The sequence below is a fragment of the Gigantopelta aegis genome, chromosome 8, assembly GCF_016097555.1.
Source record: "Gigantopelta aegis isolate Gae_Host chromosome 8, Gae_host_genome, whole genome shotgun sequence".
In the NCBI taxonomy this organism is placed as follows: Eukaryota; Metazoa; Mollusca; class Gastropoda; order Neomphalida; family Peltospiridae; genus Gigantopelta; species Gigantopelta aegis.
The window spans coordinates 70,080,549-70,100,519 of NC_054706.1; the positions used below are offsets into that span (position 1 = coordinate 70,080,549).

A 19,971-nucleotide genomic window follows, 5' to 3' on the forward strand; every position below is an offset into this window, starting at 1 on the left:
GATCCAATTAAAACTAGACAGAGCATGGTTGGCGAAAAATGGATCTACAATAAATATATTGTTAAATTTCTGAATGGTGAGGAATGCCAATATTGCCTGTATCACTCACATGTCAGTATTCTTTTCTTTTTTTTTAAGAATAAGAAGGGGTTTTTTTTTAAGCTAAATCTATTTAAAATATGGTAAATAAGAAATTGAGCTTTCTTTGTTTTGAATGATTTATTTAAGGGTTTCATGATTTATTGAAAAATTGTCATACAATTAACAACTCTATGGCCTGAAAAAAATCTGGCTTAAGCAGCTACCTCTATTGAGCAGTCACTTGTTTAAGAGGCCATCTTTCTAGACTCAAAACATCTAGTATAGTATGAATTTAATTGTATTAAACACCCATCAATGGCTCCTCAAAACAGTTTTGAGCATATAGCTAAAAACTTGGGTTTTTTCAGACTTGGATGGATCTGTGCTTTCTTCTAGAACTGTCTGTCCATCTGCTAAACAGTTTGTGTCCAGTCACTACAATGTGCACAGTCTGTATGGCTTCAGTGAAGCAAGAGCTACCATGCAGTATGTTCTTTCTCAGTGAATTTCTTAATGGCTGCCGTTTTAGTAGAAGTAGCCTTTGTGGCAGTTCTGGAAGTGGGTTTCACGCATACGTTCACTTAACACCCAGTAGGAGATGTGTACTTTTGTCCTGGGGTCTTATTAAGCACACGTTCATACCTGTCTTATTGTCTAGACAAAGTGCAAGAATATAAAAAAGAAAAGTTTGTTTTGTTTAATGATACCACTAGAGCATATCAATTTATTAATCATCAGCTATTGGATGTCCAACATATGGTCATTTTGAGTCATAGAGAGGAAACCCGCTACATGTGTTCATTAGTAGCAAGGGATCTTTTATATGCACCATCCCACAGACAGGATAGCATATACCACTGCCTTTGATATACCAGTCATAGTGCACTGGCTAGAATGGGAAATAACCCAATGGGCCAACCGACATGTTACAATATAGAGAATAACTAGCTAATGCTGAGAGATATCAGCGTTATCCTGTGGTGGTAAGAGTGGGAAATTCCACAAGGCTTGAATCATCAGGAAAGGATCTCAGGAGTGTGTATCTCCTCTGAACAGGATAAAGCCTATATCATACGTCATTAACTAGTTATTCTTTTTATCCTACAGTCCATAAAAATTAAGTTGAAAAGCTATTATTTCTGTTATTTTTTCAACATTGTACGATTGTATGACAGATGAACAATTTTGTAATGTAGCTATGCATGTGATGTCACATGCTTAACATCAAATGTCATAATCAGTTTGTATACGTTTATGACTTTGCTTTAATCTGTCATCATAATCGGTCAACAGCAACAGTGATTGCTGGATAAAATCATATATTAGACTCCAAAGAGCAGTAATTTAAAAAGTGCTGGGATGTCAGAAGCAAATATTTCTTAATGGCTTTTCATATTACTAACAAAATGTGTTTTTCTTTGATTCTTTTATATGTAAAATTAATTATATGTAAAATGTCTTCTGTACAGTAAGCACATTAAATTTTAAAACTCAGAGCTCTAACTTAATGACAGCACTGATGGCAACTAGTGTAGTTGCTATATGAATTGCCATAGGTCAAGGGCATTTCTGATGACAGTTTTTGTGCCATGGAATCTAAATTATTGCTGTAGCTTGAAGGGATAACTTTTTAAAAGGCTCAAAATTGCTGTAGTTAACAATTTAAGTTTAGCACTTAAAAGTTGTTAAGTTTAAGCCCTGAAAACAGCAATGTTGGACTGTATTAAGTTGTTATCTTTCCTGAAAGGCTATTCCCATTGGCTTAAAACAGGATTGAATGTATTCCTAAAAGCTTTTAAGGGTTTTGTATATATTCCATTTGTAAGTGGTTTTTCAGGACTTTACAGAAAATCCTGGGAAAAAGAAGTATTGTGATTTCAAGGTCGACATACCCAGGCTCAGGTCAATATGGTGGCCACTGGTTGGGAGACAACCGCTCTGGCTGGAAAGACATCTACTACTCAATTCCTGGTTAGTTCAATTGTGTTTTTATTGTCTAAAGTAATACTTTCAATGATACACATGTACATGCATAAACATATAGGCATATATTATAGGCCAAAGGCCATTTAAAAGATACCATTTGAAATAGTCATATGTTAAAGACCAAATAGCCAAAAAGTCAAGTGTTGTTTAAAAAACACATTCTTTTCATCTTTTTATCTCATTTACTTTTTAAATCTCATTTCTATAATTTCCATCCTCATCTCTAAGGTATCCCACTGAATTGTACTCTGGCCTTGTGTTTTGGGGTTTTTGTACTGTAATCTTGTGGGTTGTTTTTGTAATGTGATCTTGTGTGTGTTTTTGTGTCAGGCATCCTGAAGTTCCAGTTGTTTGGGATTCCCTTCGTGGGAGCAGACGTCTGTGGGTTTGGTGGTGTCACAACGCGTGAGCTGTGTATTCGCTGGATGCAGCTAGGAGCATTCTATCCATTCATGAGGAACCATGATGCCTTACATCAAAAGGTTGTTTAGGTTTTTGTTGAAACAAGGAATATTGTTTGTTAGGTTGGGTTTTGGGGAGTTTGTTTCATTCTACCCATTCATGAGGAACCATGATGCCAACCATCAAAAGGTTGTTAACTTTTTGTTGTAACATGGAATACTGTTTATTGTTGTTTGTTTGGGGGGGGGTCTTTTTTTTGGTGGGTTTTTGGGAGTTTGTTTCATTCTACCCATTCATGAGAAACCATGATGCCAACCATCAAAAGGTTGTTCACATTTTTTGTTGTAATAAGGAATATTGTTTTAAAAAATTATAAATGTCATATTATTATTGGCCACTGTTGCAAATGTATTACGCATGGTATGTAGGTATGGAATGTAATCTGAATGACAAAACCATTATCTGCTATAAGGATCGTATCTCTGTTCAGTGCAGAGTCAAATGGGCATTTGGCAAAAAAGTGGTTGATTCCATGAATCTCTATCTAGAGCCTCATGTGTAGGACAGCCACTCCCGAGTAGATCCTTTATTGGACAAAACATCCTTCCTGGGTAATCATGACGCTTAATCTTTAACATCTTTCAAATCTGTACGACAAAACCGTGATCAAGACGGAATGGGAAAGAAAGAAAAAAAGGAATGTTTTATTTAACGATGCACTCAACACATTTTATTTACAGTTATATGGCATCAGACATATGGTTAAGGACCACACAGATACTGAGAGAGGAAACCCGCTGTCGCCACTTCATGGGCTACTCTTTTCAATTAGCAGCAAGGGATCTTTTATATGCACCATCCCGCAGACAGGGTAGTACATACCATGGCCTTTGATATATCAGTTGTGGTGCACTGGCTGGAATGAGAAATAGCCCAATGGGCCCACCGACGGGGATTGATATCAAACCGACCGTGCATCGAGCGAGCGCTTTACCACTGGGCTACGTAAGACGGAATGGGATTTGGTAAAATAGTTAATGAATCCCTATCTAGTGTGTGGTCTATAGGAGGACAGCCACTCCCAAGTAGATCCTTTATTGGACAATGCATCTTTCCTGCACCACTTAAGAGGACTGCCACTCCCAGACTAGTTTACTTAATCAAAACTAGCACGCAACAGATCTCATTGGAATAAATAACTGGCCTCGGTGGTGTCATTGTTAAGCCATTGGACATAAGGCTGGTAGGTACAGGGTTCATAGCCCGGTACTGGCTCCCAACCAGAGTGAGTTTTAACGACTCAATGGGTAGGTGTAAGACAACTACACACTCTTCTCGCTCACTAACAACTAGCAACTAACTCGCTGTCCTGGACAGACAGCCCAGATAGCTGAGGTATGTGCCCAGGGCAGTGTGCTTGAACCTTAAATGGAAAATAAGTTGAAATGAAATGAAAGGAATAAATATAGCTGTGATGACATGCACTTATGAATCACTGTCAAAACAGTTATGGTATCAGGTGTTCACAAAAGATGAGCATATCCTGCCCCTCCGGTGGCATCCATCATGAGTACTGTCACCACAGCTGTCAAGTCCGTCACTTCATCTAAAATTATGAAAAAATGTGCCAGAGTTAACATTACATATTTAAACATGTGCTTTTAGGTTAATTGCTTTGAATAAGTTACTGTGTAAGACAATATATAGTAATAATTTTCATAATAAAGCACATGAATTTGGTGTAAATACTCTTACGTGACACTCAGAATGAGGCCATTTTTTAACATTTCAGACCAAATCTAGTGTGCTTTGTGAAAATTATTTTCTGTAAAAAAAATAATTAAATCTGAAAATTTAAAAGTTACAAAATCACATCCCTCTTGGACACTTATAAAATGTTGACAGTTGTAACTGGAACCCAAAAAATTAAATCTGAAATACTGAAAAAGTGAAAAAATCACATCCCAGTTGTACACTTATGAAACTGTTGCCAGTTGTGACCGGCCCCTAAATTAACAGTTTGTTCTCAGGACCAGGACCCCGGATCGTTCGACAAGGAGGCCCAGGACATGATGCGGTCAGCTCTAGAACTGCGCTACGGTCTGCTGCCATTTCTCTACACACTGCTGTACAGAAGCCATGTTGACGGCCTGCCAGCTGCCAGACCACTTGTGTTTCAGTAAGAATCTTCTATTTCTTCTGCGTTCAAGCTATAGTTGATCATGCTTTAGATTTGGAGTCCAGTTGTGGTGATAAAAATCGCTGTCTCTGTCAAGTCTTCTTTGGAACCCCAAAGCTTGACAGCCAGTGTTGCTCCATTCGGCCAGTGCTTTATCCTGGCTTCATCGTAGAGGAGGCAAAATTGCAGTATGTGCTCTAGGGACTGTGGTCCTGTCTGACATGGACATTCATCAGTGTCTGCAAGTTTCAGGTGGTAAATACGGGATCTGAGATGGCAGTAACCTGTTTTTAACCTGAAAATGGTTGTCTCTTGGTATCTCTCCAGATGATGGATTGGATCCTTGGTTGGAGAGAGTAAGAATCTAACTTCACATGTGATTTAATTGTACAGTCATTTGTACTGTGCTACTGGCTTCGGTGGTGTCGTTGTTAAAAATAGACTAAAAATAGACTCCATAATTGTTACTTCTCAGATGCCTGCGTGTTTTTAAAAAATATGATAAATGCATTTTGTGACATTAAAAACACCAGGATGTTCAAAAACACTTCGAATGTATGGAAATGGATAATCTAAGCAATAAAATCTAAGTAAAGTATGATTTCAGTTATCAAAAACGGCTTTAATAGTAAAACATATGCCTTAGTGTTTAAAAACTAGGGGATGTCCCTTTAAAGTGCTTGGGTCATAGGATGGAAAGTTTGTAGACACAATGGATTTTATCCTGTCCCAGTCAATGCCCCTCGACTAGAGCACATTGATTAAATAGTCACCAACTGTTGGAGGTCAAACATTTGGTGGTGTTAAACAAAACAAACTTTAATTATTTTTGTATTACAATGTTTGTGTATTTTTCAAATGAACGAGTTGACCGTTATGTTTTCCAGGTACACCGATGATTCTGCTATTCAGTCTATTGATAAACAGTTCTTATGGGGAACATCTCTTCTCATTTCACCATGTCTTGAACAGGTACACCTATGTGATGATGATTTTCTGCAAAAACACTTTTTTTGGATGGCATATCAAATTTATCATCGTTTTTGATAATACATGTCCAGCGAAATCCCTCAAAACAGGAATCTCTGTAAACAAGAATTTCCTAAAAGTCAGCCATTTTTTTTACGGTCCCTTCTTAAATATTAATACAGAACAGAACCTCTCTAAATAAGATATCCTGAAAACCAGATGTTTTACTTGGTCCCAAGAGTGTCCGGTTTAGAGGAGATACACTGAACATGTAACAGTAAATATGAGTATATAATTTAAGAAAATATATTAATTGATAACAAAGTTATGGTGAAAAATGTATCCCTACCATTTAATAAAACACACACACCAATATTTCGTATGGAAAGAGCCTAATAAATTTCGAATATTTGTGGCCAAGCCATTTGTTTATAAAATCAACAAAATAAATTTTTCAGTCAGTGAGACATTATGTAATTGGAATCCATTATAAATAATTCAGTAGACTTTTCACTTAGTTTGACACTTAATAGCCAATGTGTTTTTTGTGGTGAGGTGTCGTTAAATAATCATTCATTCATTCATTCATTCATACTTTCACTGTTGATATTCTGCCGGCAGCAACATCAGTGATGTTGTTTATACCAATCAATTAAATATAAATAATTCAATAAAATTTTCACTTGTCTGACATTCGATAGCCAACATGTTTTTTCAGGCAGCGACATCAGTGGTGTCGTTTATACCGAATGACATGTGGTACGACTACTACAACGGCAGTCTGCTGCCAAACACAGACTTGTACGTGACACTGGATGCTCCACTGAACAGGATAAACGTACATGTACGCGGCGGCTCCATCGTACCGAGGATGACACCAGCCGTCACCACAAAACAGATGTATGTAAAGTGAAACCTCTCAAAACCAGACCCTCTGTAAACTGGAATTCCCTCAAAACCAGGAAATTTTTATGGTCCTTTTTTAAATGTTGATACAGAAAAGAATCTCTCCAAATCAGACCATCTGTTAACCACATTTCCTTGAAAAACCCAGACCCTCTGTTAACCAGAATTCCCTAAAACAAAACGGACCCTCTGTAAACCGGAATTCCCTTAAAATCCGGACCCTCTGTAAACCATAAATTCCCTCAAAAACCGGACCCTCTGTGAACCGGAATTCCCTCAAAAACCTGACCTTCTGTAAACCGTAAATTCCCTCAAAGCCAGGAAATTGTACATGGTCCCTTTTTAAATGTCGGTACATAACAGAACCTCTCTAAACTGAATGTACCCCTTAAAACTGGACTCTTTACTCGGTCCTGTGAGTGTCCAGTTCAGAGGGGTTTCACTGTAATACCAGACAGAAGGGTTCTCATGGCCTGCGTATTGAAAGGACATGACTGGTAAGAGTGCTTATGGGTTATCCATAAAGTATGTACGCACGAAATTTGGGATTTTTTGTCCCTCTTTCCACCATTTATGTGTATACATCATTCTTTCACCCTGGAAACTACATTGTATACAATGGCATGACATATATATTCTGCTAACAACACCCCCCACACACTCCACCCATACTCTCTTTGTATGTAATGCCTGAATGTTACTACACCCTCACAGGATGAATATATTTTATGGATGACCCCTTATACAGATTCACCATAAACAAAATTGTAGACCGTGATTAATTCCTGCACAAACTCGTATTATGGGGAGCCATTTAAAATATTACCATATTAAGCATTTTGATGCGTACTATTTTGCACACCTTTTCAAAAGTCTTAAATATTCCACCACACCCACCCCCTTTTCACTGAAATGCTAAGGATCAATGAATATATTCAGCATGTATAGTTCAATTGTAACATAGACTTTTTGAATTATTGCATTTTATATATAGAAAACATGATTTGGATAAATATGTACATTTTGTACTATATAATTTTTTGACATAAAATAAATTAGTACAAAAGCACTGATTAAATGGCTCATAAGAAATAAAATCAAATCTCAAATCATTAAATATCACAGGGGATACCCGCTTGCGGGTAACTGATGTTACTCACATCCAATATGGCAGACAACGCACTTGATGAGTATTAATCAATATGAATTTCCATTATTAACAGGCATTTTTGAGATGTCCATATAGGCTACAAAGAATTCTTAAAATATATAAAATATGCATTTTTGAAGCATACGTTTAAAAAAATAAAAAGTATTTGGGAATTAGATAACGGACATCAAAAATCGTGTGTGATGTTGGTAACTGAAAGTGGCAACATCATGAGGACGTACGTAGGTATCTGTTACTAATACGGTTGGATGATGGTAACTGTTCGATGCAGAATGCCGTTCAAGTCGCAAATAATTCAAAATTGGGTGATTGATTATTTTAATTTGAATATAAGACGAACTGACTCGACGGTAATGTCATACTCTATTCTGTAATAATAAAACATAGCTTTATGTCTTTATAGTCTTTTTGTATTAACTTTCAAGACTGAAATAGTCCGACATATTACCTAAAATCTGAAAGATGAAAGGACGATTACCCACAACGATTATACCAAATTGTTTAATTAAAACTACATTCCCTGGATTATTTTTATTATTTAAGCATATAGAACAGAAAATCCAATTACGTTTGGTGCATATATGATGCCGCACTCCGCATTGGTTTCACTACGCTGGCTTATCCAGGTCAAAAACAAAGCCATGATTTTGAAAGTGGAACACTTTTGACGGGCTCGTACCGATCTCGGTTTTCATTGGCTTATCACAAATATAGAATTCCCCAACAAGAGATCACGTGATATTTCGCAATTTTTTAACAAATTTAACTGTCTTGATTGAGGGGTCGTCTCATATCTCCAAAACATATTTATATCTATAGAGGTATGGTACAACGCCTTACCAGGGGTCGGTGAGTGGGGGATTTGCCTTGAAATTTTGACAGTGGCCATACATGTAAGGGGGTGTTACTAATTACGTAACGCTCTAGGGGTAGAGGAAGAGGAAGAGGGTACATGTACTGTGTTCGATTTACGTAACATTTTTCAAGACTATATGTTATTTTTATTCATTACTTAGACCTAAAAAGGTGTTTTTTTTAAATGCGCGGTCAGTCTAGGATAGATCCACATCGGCGGGTATACAAAAAGACCATGGTATGTGATATCCTGTCTGTAGGATGGTACATATAAACAATCCCTTGCTAAAAAAAAAATGTAGCAGGTTTCCAAGGCGCGTGTGCAGGGATTTCAGCGGGGTTGGGGTTATAGACTGTGTTAAGCGAAGTTTATATGGGGTCACGCTTCCCCAAAAAATACATTTCAGTTTTGTTTAAGCTTGGGCAAGTAAGGGTTTCGACCTCCAATACCCTCCCCCTGCACATGCACCCGATTCCTCTCTAAGATTATATGTCAAAATTACCAAATTTTAGACATCCAACAGCAGATGGAAGGAAGGATAGGATATGTTTTATTTAACGACGCACTCAACACATTTTATTTACGGTTGTATGGGGTCGAATGATTATTAGATCAATATGCTTTATCTTTGATGTCGTTAACCCCCCCCCCCCCCAACTCGATTTTAACACGTAAAATTAAGAAGTGAAAACGTTCATTGTCTACTTTAGTATATTTTATTTTAAAAATATATACATGATTAATGTGTTACTAGTATACAAACTAAACTTTGAAAGTTCTACTAACACTTTATAAAATATCAATTCTGAAATAGCAAGGTACGACTGTCGATAATACGTTGTCAAGATCAACCCGGATTTAACTACAGCGCAAGATTTCTCTTTTAATTTTTTGAGACGAACCCTACAATTTGAAATCGGCAAACGCACGTGTTAACTGAAACTGACAACAGGCTGTCGTTTGTGCTTTGCGGCACAGGCGACGAATCAAGCGTATACGTTTGACGATATCCGTTCATAGCGAAAACACACGATTTTTTTAAAAGTGCATTTGAGCTTGTATTTCACTTTTGTACATGATGTTATAATATGGTAACCAGATAATGTAACTTTAAAATAATACTCCCGATATTTACCGAATCACGCACGCACGTTTTTCATTCAGTTATGTATTTTGTTGTTGAATATCAAAATGCTCTGGCAAGGGAGAATTAAAAAAAAAAAAAGAGTAAAAAAACTAGAGTTTAGCTCGCCAGCAGCCAAATGTGCGAAGCTGTCCAACATATTTAGGTATGAGTGCTTCAACTAAACTTAGTTTTGTCATTTGATATACACGTAGTTATTAGCTGTGGACTTGCAGAGCTCGAGTTTGGCCGTGATGGAAGGCTATGACCAGAAGACATTCGAGCTACTGCCCAGTCAGTACGATTTTTTTTTTTTTTTTAATGTTTTATTTAACGACGCACTCAACACATTTTATTTACGGTTGTATGGCGTCGGAAGTCAGTACAAATGCATGATAACCACATACAAATAAAGGCATCCGTATCAAACAAATTGCATAGGCTAGAGTCCAAGATCATAAGGTGAAATCATTTTTGTCGGAGAAACTTGATAGAAAGTTGCCTTCGTGTCCCTCTTTTGAAGGAAATATTTGCCTCGGTGCCCCTCCAAGTTGCCTTAGTGCCAATGTTTGTTATTAAACCGAAGGCAACACTTTCCGCCCCCCCCCCCCCCCCCCCCCCCCGTTTTCACAATGGAGCCGTTCAAATATTACGTACCGGTAACGCTATTGTGTAAAAATTATACACCCTCTCCCCCCCCCCCCCCCCCCCGTTATTATATTGCGGTGGAAGAGATACCCATGTGATATTTATCATCTCTTAGCATATGAAAATACATCTTTTGAGAGGTCATGACCTCCGATCACGTAAGCAGAGGTGTCACACAGTACAACTCCACATAGATGTTATGCGAAAAGTGTGCACATGGTACTTTCGATTCATATTTTTAAATCGGACAAATACTTGCTGTATATAATTAATGTTAACAGCATAATTTAACTAAATATTTTTTTTTATATAATTTAGTTTAGCCTTGAATATGTTTATAATATTGTTTGTGTAAAACTTCATTGATAGATGTGCGGCGTAGGAATGCAAAGTTTCATTGATAAATAGCTAAGTGAAGTAGCCACAACATGACGTCATTTTTGTTCATTGATGTGTGGTGTAATAAATGAAATACTATACTCGTTCCGGTGCGAAACCGTTTATATCACAACTCGTGCGTTTTCAATTGTTCATCACTCGCTTTCGCTCGTGGTGTACGATTAAAAATAAACTAGTAATATAAACGGTCTCACACGGGAACTCGTTTAGTCTTCTCTATGTAACGCTCTGTAACTCTAGACCATACGCCCCCAAAATAATATGTAACTTTGCCCCCCCCCCCCCCCCCCCCCATTCACAAACAAGTCAGCGATGGTGTAATGTAATTTTAACGTACTGTTTTGCAAGTTGGAAAAGCGCAGATACCAATTTCAACTCGATTTATAATTCTTATTGAGTGTATACGTCTAGCTATAACTAACTAGTCTTATGTTAAACATTGCCACTATGACAGATCGAGCGTTTATGAAAACAAGAAGAAAAAAAGAAGTAATAATACAAAAAATTAAAAGTGCGTTATATAACGCTATTAAATACAAACACTAACCCCCCTTTAACGCCACATAACGTTTGGACCTACACGCACCCCCTTGAGCGTTACGTAATATTTGAATAGCCCGAGTGTGCATTTTGATGGTGTGTGTTAAAATAGTATTGGTTCGGGTGGAGGATGTATCGCACACATAGCACATGTAAAATCTGAAAAAAAGAAAATGAAAGGGAAAACATAAGAATATTTTTTTTTACTAATCGTTTCGAGACGCACATGGCTATCATTAGTTATGAAGAGACAACTACAGCAGTTCCTCTCATCCTACAGTTACGCTCATCATTGCAGTTACCCGCATCCCTTTTGTCAGATAGTAGATACCCCACATCGCATCTGAAGCTGACAGTGAGTTACCTACATCATCGCTTTGAAAATTGAAGTTACCTTCATAATGTCTAACTTTGCGATTTCATTATCAGCCGAATTACACAATTTATCCTTATCGATTCAGAATATATTTATACTAAACCAACTGCCGATACGCTCAATTAAGATGTGAATGTACTGCTTTGAAATACGGAAAATCACATTGATTAATACTTATCATGTGCGTCCTCCGCCATATACGGTTATCCCCTGTAAATATATATATGATTCGTTTGGGGGTTTTTTTAATGGTACTTTTATCCAGTCTGTCTCAATATGGTCAACGTATGTGGCTAAACTAGTGGATTAGGTCGTGAAACCAAGATTACACCGTTCTTTTATTTTTTTGGGAGGGGAATTTTTTTTTTTTTTTTTTTTTTTTTTTTTTTTTTTGACAAATTAAATTGTCACTCGAAATATCTCACAACGATCGCCGGTTGTTTCGTCAATAATTTTTTTGGTACACTTATAAATATATATGTAATGATTCAGGAGCAATATTTATGGTTGCAATTTACTGAATATAATGTATTATTTATTGAAATATTAATGTCATATAATTTATATTGCCAGTTTGATATGAGTATTTGATCCTATATATATATACATATTATTTTACATACTGAAGAAACATTTTAGTTACTTATTAATTTGTTGTGATATATATTAATTTTGTTTTTAAAGATACCAGTGTATAAGTTATAGAAATGAACTAATAAGGCTGAGTCAGTTTTAAAACTGTCACAGTATATAGTGAAGAATAATAAACACATTGCCAAGCTATAACCAAATTTATGTCCCAATGGAAATAATTTCCATGTGTCACAAGGAATATAAATTTGATTATAACTAGTACAAAGTTTGTTATTGGGGGTAGGGGTGGGATGTAGTCCAGTGGTATTGTGCTCACCTGATGCACAGTCTGTCTTAAATGGACCACCCGTCGGTGCGCTATTTCTCATTCCAGACTATGCACCACAACGGTATATTCTTTATTCCATTTTTTTTTTTTTTTTTAGGCCATAGCCCATTTACAGACAACAAAAGGTGACATTTGAAGGGCCCAACAATTCATATAGCAAACTAAATATTATTTAACTGCAATTAGTTTGTATATAGATTTTAGGAAGAATAACAATATTTGTATTTTCTAACAATTATTTTTGGTGTACATTATCTCATATATGTCTACAAATTAACTTATATCCCACTATTATAGTTTTGATTAATATAATTTATTCTCATATTTATTATTTTCCTTTATTACCATACCCCACCCTCACCCACATACACACTCTTTATCAACATGTAGTCAGCTTATGTTTGTTGAACAACTGGACCTTTGTGCAGGTGACATTATTCCAAAGATCCACTATATGAACATCATAGCTATAATCTTCTATGCATTTACATTACACACCAGATCTGTAACTTTCACCACTTCTTTCCTTTCTTAACTGCAATGCTTTAGCTAAATAAATACCTAAACCTTTTAGTATATTTTCATTTCTTGTAGATATCAATTCATTAAAAGTATACAAGGATCTATTTGTCAAAAACTTTCTTGGTATATACATTTCTCTTAAAGTTTCATATAGTGGACAATTTATAATAAAATGGAATTAGTTTTCTACTTCTCTTTTATTACATAATATACAAATCCTATCCCTTTTATTTAAACCTATATTTCTGCCTTCGTCCACCGCTAGACTCACTCCTCCCATTCTAATCAGTGCTATATCCTTTTTATACATGTCAAGTGCAGAAGATGTAAGATATAATTCAATTTCAAGATTTAATTTACAATATATATCATACCTACTACTAGAATTAATTTTCATAATCCAGTGTTGTGTTTGAATATCTTTTACTCTTTGTTTGAATGTAGCTATAAATAATGACTTATCCCCAACATCTTGAGATATCCACACATATCCAAAACCTAAAGAAAACATAATTTTCTTGGTAGCAGTAGCCCACGTATATCTTCCTGCATTATCTAAGAAATATAACATGTTGTAAGCTTTATGAGGATATCTGAAAATTGGCATTTGCAACAATTTTATCCAATACTGTATACACCTAATGAGACTGTTATGGTATGTCAAATATCTTCCACATTCCCCTAGTGCCATGACATTTGATACATATTTACTTACATTTAAAAATCGTTTACACGCCATATATTGTACTCTTTCTATACTTTCAAACTGTTGAAAACCCCATAGTTCAGACCCATACAATAAAATAGGTAATACCTGTGTATCAAATATTTTAAAGTAAATATGAAATGGGAATATTTTGTAGTTTGACATTGTTCTCAAAACCTCTGTTAAGGCCTTTTACCTTTGACTGCTAAATGACTAGTTACTTGTGCTAAACCTGTTTGACTACTGAAACATATCCCAAGATAGATATATTGTGGAACCACATTTAGTATTTCCTTTCGATAATACCATTTTTCATTAAACAAAATGTTCCCCCTCTTCGAAATACTACTACTTTTGTTTTCTGTAAATTTACAATCAGCTTCCATTTTTGACAATAATTATACAGTATATCTAGTTGCTTTTGTAGCCCCCCTCGTGTATTTGAAAGTAAACCAATATCGTCTGCAAATAACAACATCATAATTTCTGTAAGATCTGGTGTCATCTGGATACCTCTTTCACAATACTTGACCATCTCACCACTAAGTTCATTTATATACAAAGAAAACAGTATTGGGCTTAAAACACATCCCTGCCTAAGGCCGACAGGGCACTCAAAAAAATCTGTTAGTCCATTGTTTGTTCTGATACATGACATAAAGGTTTTATAAATAGCTTTAACACTGTCTATCAGTTTACCACACATCCCAATGTCCTGTAGGAGAAACAATAACTTTGTTCTATTTATGCAATCAAATGCTTTTTTAAAATCAACCAATGTAACATATAACCTCCCCTTCCTTTTGGAGAGATATTTCTGTACACATGCATATAGAGTAAACACATTATCTATTGTAGAATAGCCAGCCCTAAAGCCTGCTTGAGCTTCGGTTATTTTATTATAATCATTGGCCCAGTCTGTTATCCTTTTACTGATAATAGAGATATATATTTTACTAAGTACAGGTAATAAAGTAATTCCACGGTAATTACCTGGATTATCTTTTGATCCATTCTTATAAATTGGCACTATTATTCCTTTTGTCCACATATCTGGGAATACACCACTATCAAAATTTTTATTAAATACTTTTATCATATATTCATAAAAATAACCTTTACCAAAAATAAACATTTCCCCAGTCAGATTATCAAACCCTGCTGCTTTACCCATTTTCAATGAATTAATAGAAGATTCAATCTCACATCTTGTTATTGAGGCAGTATATCCTGTCATAATGTCATCTAAATTTTGTCCTCTACTATTAATAGAATGAACTTTATCATCATTATAAACCATAAACAGTATATAAAAGGCTATGATATGTCTGTGGGATGGTGCATATAAAAAATACCTTGCTATAAATGAAAAAATGTAGCAGGTTTCCTCTCTAAGACAATAATGCCAGAATTACCAAATGTTTGACATCCAGTAGCCGATGATTAATAAATCAATGTGTTCTAGTGGTGTCGTTAAACAAAAACAAACAAACTTTATGACCATTGGAAACTGAAATGTTTTTCCACATACCTAACTGAATGTCTCAGATTTTGCAAAAGAAATATGAGTGACTGCTGGGATAATAAAACCACAGATGAACGTTATACAAAAAACCCACCAAAAAACACATTCATATTGGTGGTATGTGTGTGGTATTATAAGATTGGCAGCCCCCATTAAGAATGTACATATGTGTATGGGCTCCCATTTTTGTAGAGGGGCAGACTGACTTTTATCCAAATTAAACGAAAATGCCAGAATCTGAATAACAACATTTATTAATATTAGCATTACTGCCAAACAGATACTTATGGTTGCAAACGAATCACTATGCATTATTACATGGATTACAACTAATTTTGATAGTAGAATGATGGAAATACATAGTAAAAAGGTCTCAGGTTAGCACATTGTGCCTGAATATTTGAATAATGTTTTGCCGAATTTGAAGTATTTCTTAAGCACTTGGGGGCAGTTGCCCCCCGCCCCTGTCTTGTATGTTTATGAGAATGTATGACTATCGCTGGAATGATGGTGAAGTTTCTTGCAAAGCACCAGCCATAACTATATAGTATATTTTGGATGGAGAATATGGAATATTTTTGACAAATGGAGGAATCCCCAGAAACCCTGTACAGACAATTATAAACTGGAATTTCAGGTAAATCCAGATAACTTTAATCTCTGTAAAACCTGATACTTCCCTCACAGATGGTCAGTAACTGATGAGTACTGTCCTAATATCATATTTGTTGTTGCTGTTATGAATAATTTGTATTTCCGTACATTCACTAAAAAGTTTGTTTTGTTTAGCAACACCACTAGAGCACATTCATTATTGGCTACTGGATGTCAAACATTTAGTAATTTTGACATAGTCTTAGAGAGAAAACCCTCTACATTTTTCCATTAGTAGCTGGGTATCTTTTATATGCACCATCCCACAGAGATGATAGCACATACCACATACCACAACCTTTGAATATCAGTTGTGGTACATTGGCTGGATCGAGAAATAGCTCAATGGGCTCACTAATGGGGTCGATCTTAGACTGACCACGCATCGGGCAAGCATTTTACCACTGGTCTACGTCCCACCACCTAACCTGCATTTTCAGTATTGATTGCACAGAGGAGGCGAGAGGACATTTTTAGGGTACACATCACCCAAAGTAAAAAACGTATGACAAATGAAAAAAATTGCAGTTGATGCAACAGGCATTAGAATAATAACTACAGTGTCTCCCCTGCCCTAGTGCCTCCATGGTAAATTCTGGAACCTCCCTTAAACCATGTATTGTCAGAAGGAGTTGTGTTTTGGGGTATTTCTTTTAATGGCCTTTTATTGAAATCTCTAAAATTGTTTACATTCCACATTGTTTCTTTGATTTAGGAGAAGAAATAAATTTGGATTATTGATAGTTACTGGTCATGATGGCAAGGCTTCTGGTGAACTGTACTGGGATGATGGTGAAGTTCTTGGTAAGTACAAACATGAAGTCTGTGGCAAGGTTTCTGGTGAACTGTATTGGGATGATGGTGAAGTTCTTGGTAAGTACAAACATGAAGTCTGCGGCAAGTCTTCTGGTGAACTGTACAGGGATGATGGTGAAGTTCTTGGTAAGTACAAACATGAAGTCTGTGGCAAGGCTTCTGGTGAACTGTACAGGGATGATGGTGAAGTTCTTGGTAAGTACAAACATGAAGTCTGTGGCAAGTCTTCTGGTGAACTGTACAGGGATGATGGTGAAGTTTCTTGGTAAGTATGAAGAAAGAATGAGGAACATGCTGCCAACACATAGGTTACTCCTATTACAAAAAGCAGGAAAGCATGTTTTACATGTACTTTTCCATAGGCAGGACATTTGCACTATGACCATTGGTATACCAGTCATGGAATGGGGAAAACCTAAGTCTATCAAGGGGGATTGATCCTGTGACTCATTTCTTTACCACATACCACTGAGTTACACACCACTGAACTACACACCACTAAACTCTACATTTATTCAAAATTCACCTCCTAGCCATCCTGCATAGTATTAAATTATGTGAAATGCAAACCAACTATCATTTTAATAAACCTCTATTTTTGCACCATCAGCAGATATCATTAACTAAGACATGTTCACAATTGCCAGTTATCTCTGTTGCTTGTTAAAGGAAGAGACAATTAAGGCATTTTGCCTGGTATGCATATTCAACGATATATAATGCACATTATTGTTTAATACGAACAAGTATAATAGTATAGTTAATTAATCAAACGCTTAAATGTGACGGCTATTATATATAACAGGCACAGCCATTTTGTACCATCCCAGTGAATACGCCCTCTGGTGAGCTGGTGGTTACGTAATACCTAATGTGTCACATCAGGAATTAATCTTTGAACTGAAAAAACAAAACATACCTGATTTTTTGCAGATGCATCACAATGTTCTGTAATAATATCCATCCCAGTAAGCCGGCAACATAATACAGTTATTTCAACACTTTGACAATGGTGGCTTATTTTGTATTGAAAAATAATATATACTTGTTTTGTACATAAATTAACCCACATACTGAAATAATAATTGGAGTATGTTTTGGTTAATTGGTCTTTTCTTTCCGTGGCCTGTACCTGTGGTTCCTGATTGGCAGGTGTATATTTAGACGGTCCCCAGACAGTGTCTAGACACACTAAAAAGACGTGCCTCTTTTATCACTTTATTACTGTAAGTAATTCTGTAACACCCTTGATTAAGTAGACTTTCCCATCTAAAATCACAAAACTGACCAATTACGTAGTCCCAAAGAAAAGAAAATTATCACTTGGGTATCGTGAGTGGTGAGTGGTCATTTTTGCTTGAAAGTACCCTACCAATAGGCCTAATAATAAGCATTTTTTCTTTGGATTTTTTTTTAAAGAGAAAAATACTATAGTTCCATTTCGTTCTATTGATGCAAATTGAAATATATTAAGTTAAATAGTTTATTATACTATCAAGTCATTTATGTTGTTTTACAAGTCAGGTTGATGAAAGCGAAGCGCCTTGTCGTAAAATTAGAGCGATTGTTTACACTGTGCTTAAGAGGGGTTGGATGGAGCTGACGTCACTTCGCCCCAAGCTATACCACCAGACATCACAAAAACAAAACAAAATGGCTGCCCCCAGTTAGAAGGAATAATCATGTTTTTTATTAATTCTAAAATTATGTGCTTTTCATTTGTTAAAGTGTCAGTATGTGTTGGTGGTCCGGGTATGCATCTTTCCAACACATAAGGCTCTTATTTGAGTTTACCCTTCCTTTAAGACAGGTTTTGCACCCAGCATTAGTTGAATGTGATATGATAAAAGATGAGGGTACCAGTCAAATTGTTTGCAAGCACTTGATCTCCTGATTATACACAGAATCTATGAAAGTCTATTGAATTTTGTTAGTACTATAATGCAAGAAATCAAGAAATGTTTTATTTAACGATGCGCTCAACACATTTTATTTACGGTTATATGGCGTCAGACATATGGTTAAGGACCACACAGATTTTGAGAGGAAACCCGCTGTCACCACTTCATGGGCTACTCTTTCCGATTAGCAGCAAGGGATCCAGTACCTACCAGCCTGTAGACCGATGGCCTAACCACGATGCCACCGAGGTCGGTCACGTACTATAATGCATTCGATCACTAAACAGTGAAGACATGTCCCACATTTTGAGCACTGAAATGGCAAATAATAAATTTTCAAGTGACCTGAATTAGCAATTGTGGCAGTGGATAAAGGAGATAAAAAGAAAAGTTTTGTTTTGTTAATGCCACCACTAGAGCACATTGATTATTAATCATCGCCTATTGGATGTCAAACATTTGGTAATTTTGACATATAATCTGAGAGGAAACCCGCTACCTTTTTCCATTAGTAGCAAGGCATCTTTTATATGTACCATCCCAGACAGGACAGAACTTACCACTGCCTTTGATATACCAGTCGTGGTGGACTGGCTGGAATGAGAAATAGTCCAATGGGGATTGATCCCTAACCGACCACACATCAAGCAAGCACTTTACCACTGGGCTACACCCCTTACAAAGGAGATCAAGATCTTTTGAGTGTGTCTTCTGTTGTAAAAAAAGAAAGAAATGTTTTGTTTAATGACGCACTCAACACATTTTATTTACGGTTATACGGTTTATTTAAGGACCACACAGATTTTGAGAGGAAACCTGCTGTCGCCACTACATAGGCTACTCTTTTCGATTAGCAGCAAGGGATCTTTTATTTGTGTTTCCCACAGGCTGGATAGCACAAACCATGGGCTTTGTTGAACCAGTTATGGATCACTGGTCGGTGCAAGTGGTTTACACCTACCCATTGAGCCTTGCAGAACACTCACTCAGGGTTTGGAGTCAGTATCTGGATTAAAAATCCCATGCCTCGACTGGGATCCAAACCCAGTACCTACCAGCCTGTAGATCGATGGCCTAATCACGACGCCACTGAGGCCGGTTCTTCTGTTGTATTTCATGTACATTTGTTTTGCAGATCCAGTTGAAACCCAGCGATTCACTTTGATTTCCTTCACTCTTGAAGATGTAAGCATGTTTTGTTCACAAGCATTGATACAGGCACTGTTGAGTATACTCGTTTCTCAAAAGAATTATTGTTTACTATAACAACACATTGTAAATACCTAGCA

General features: G+C 36.3%; 1 protein-coding gene across 1 annotated transcript in view; it reads left to right on the plus strand.

The window, feature by feature from the left end:
• The window catches only part of LOC121378475 (lysosomal alpha-glucosidase-like), a 40,387-nt gene that overhangs the window by 15,822 nt on the left and 4,594 nt on the right, over positions 1-19,971 (plus strand). Inside the window, exons 9-16 of the mRNA XM_041506662.1 lie at positions 450-567; positions 1,919-2,052; positions 2,398-2,549; positions 4,500-4,648; positions 5,536-5,620; positions 6,336-6,517; positions 16,681-16,769; positions 19,818-19,867. Of these exons, the coding sequence (XP_041362596.1) occupies positions 450-567; positions 1,919-2,052; positions 2,398-2,549; positions 4,500-4,648; positions 5,536-5,620; positions 6,336-6,517; positions 16,681-16,769; positions 19,818-19,867 (959 nt within the window). The remainder of the gene's footprint in view (positions 1-449; positions 568-1,918; positions 2,053-2,397; positions 2,550-4,499; positions 4,649-5,535; positions 5,621-6,335; positions 6,518-16,680; positions 16,770-19,817; positions 19,868-19,971) is intronic.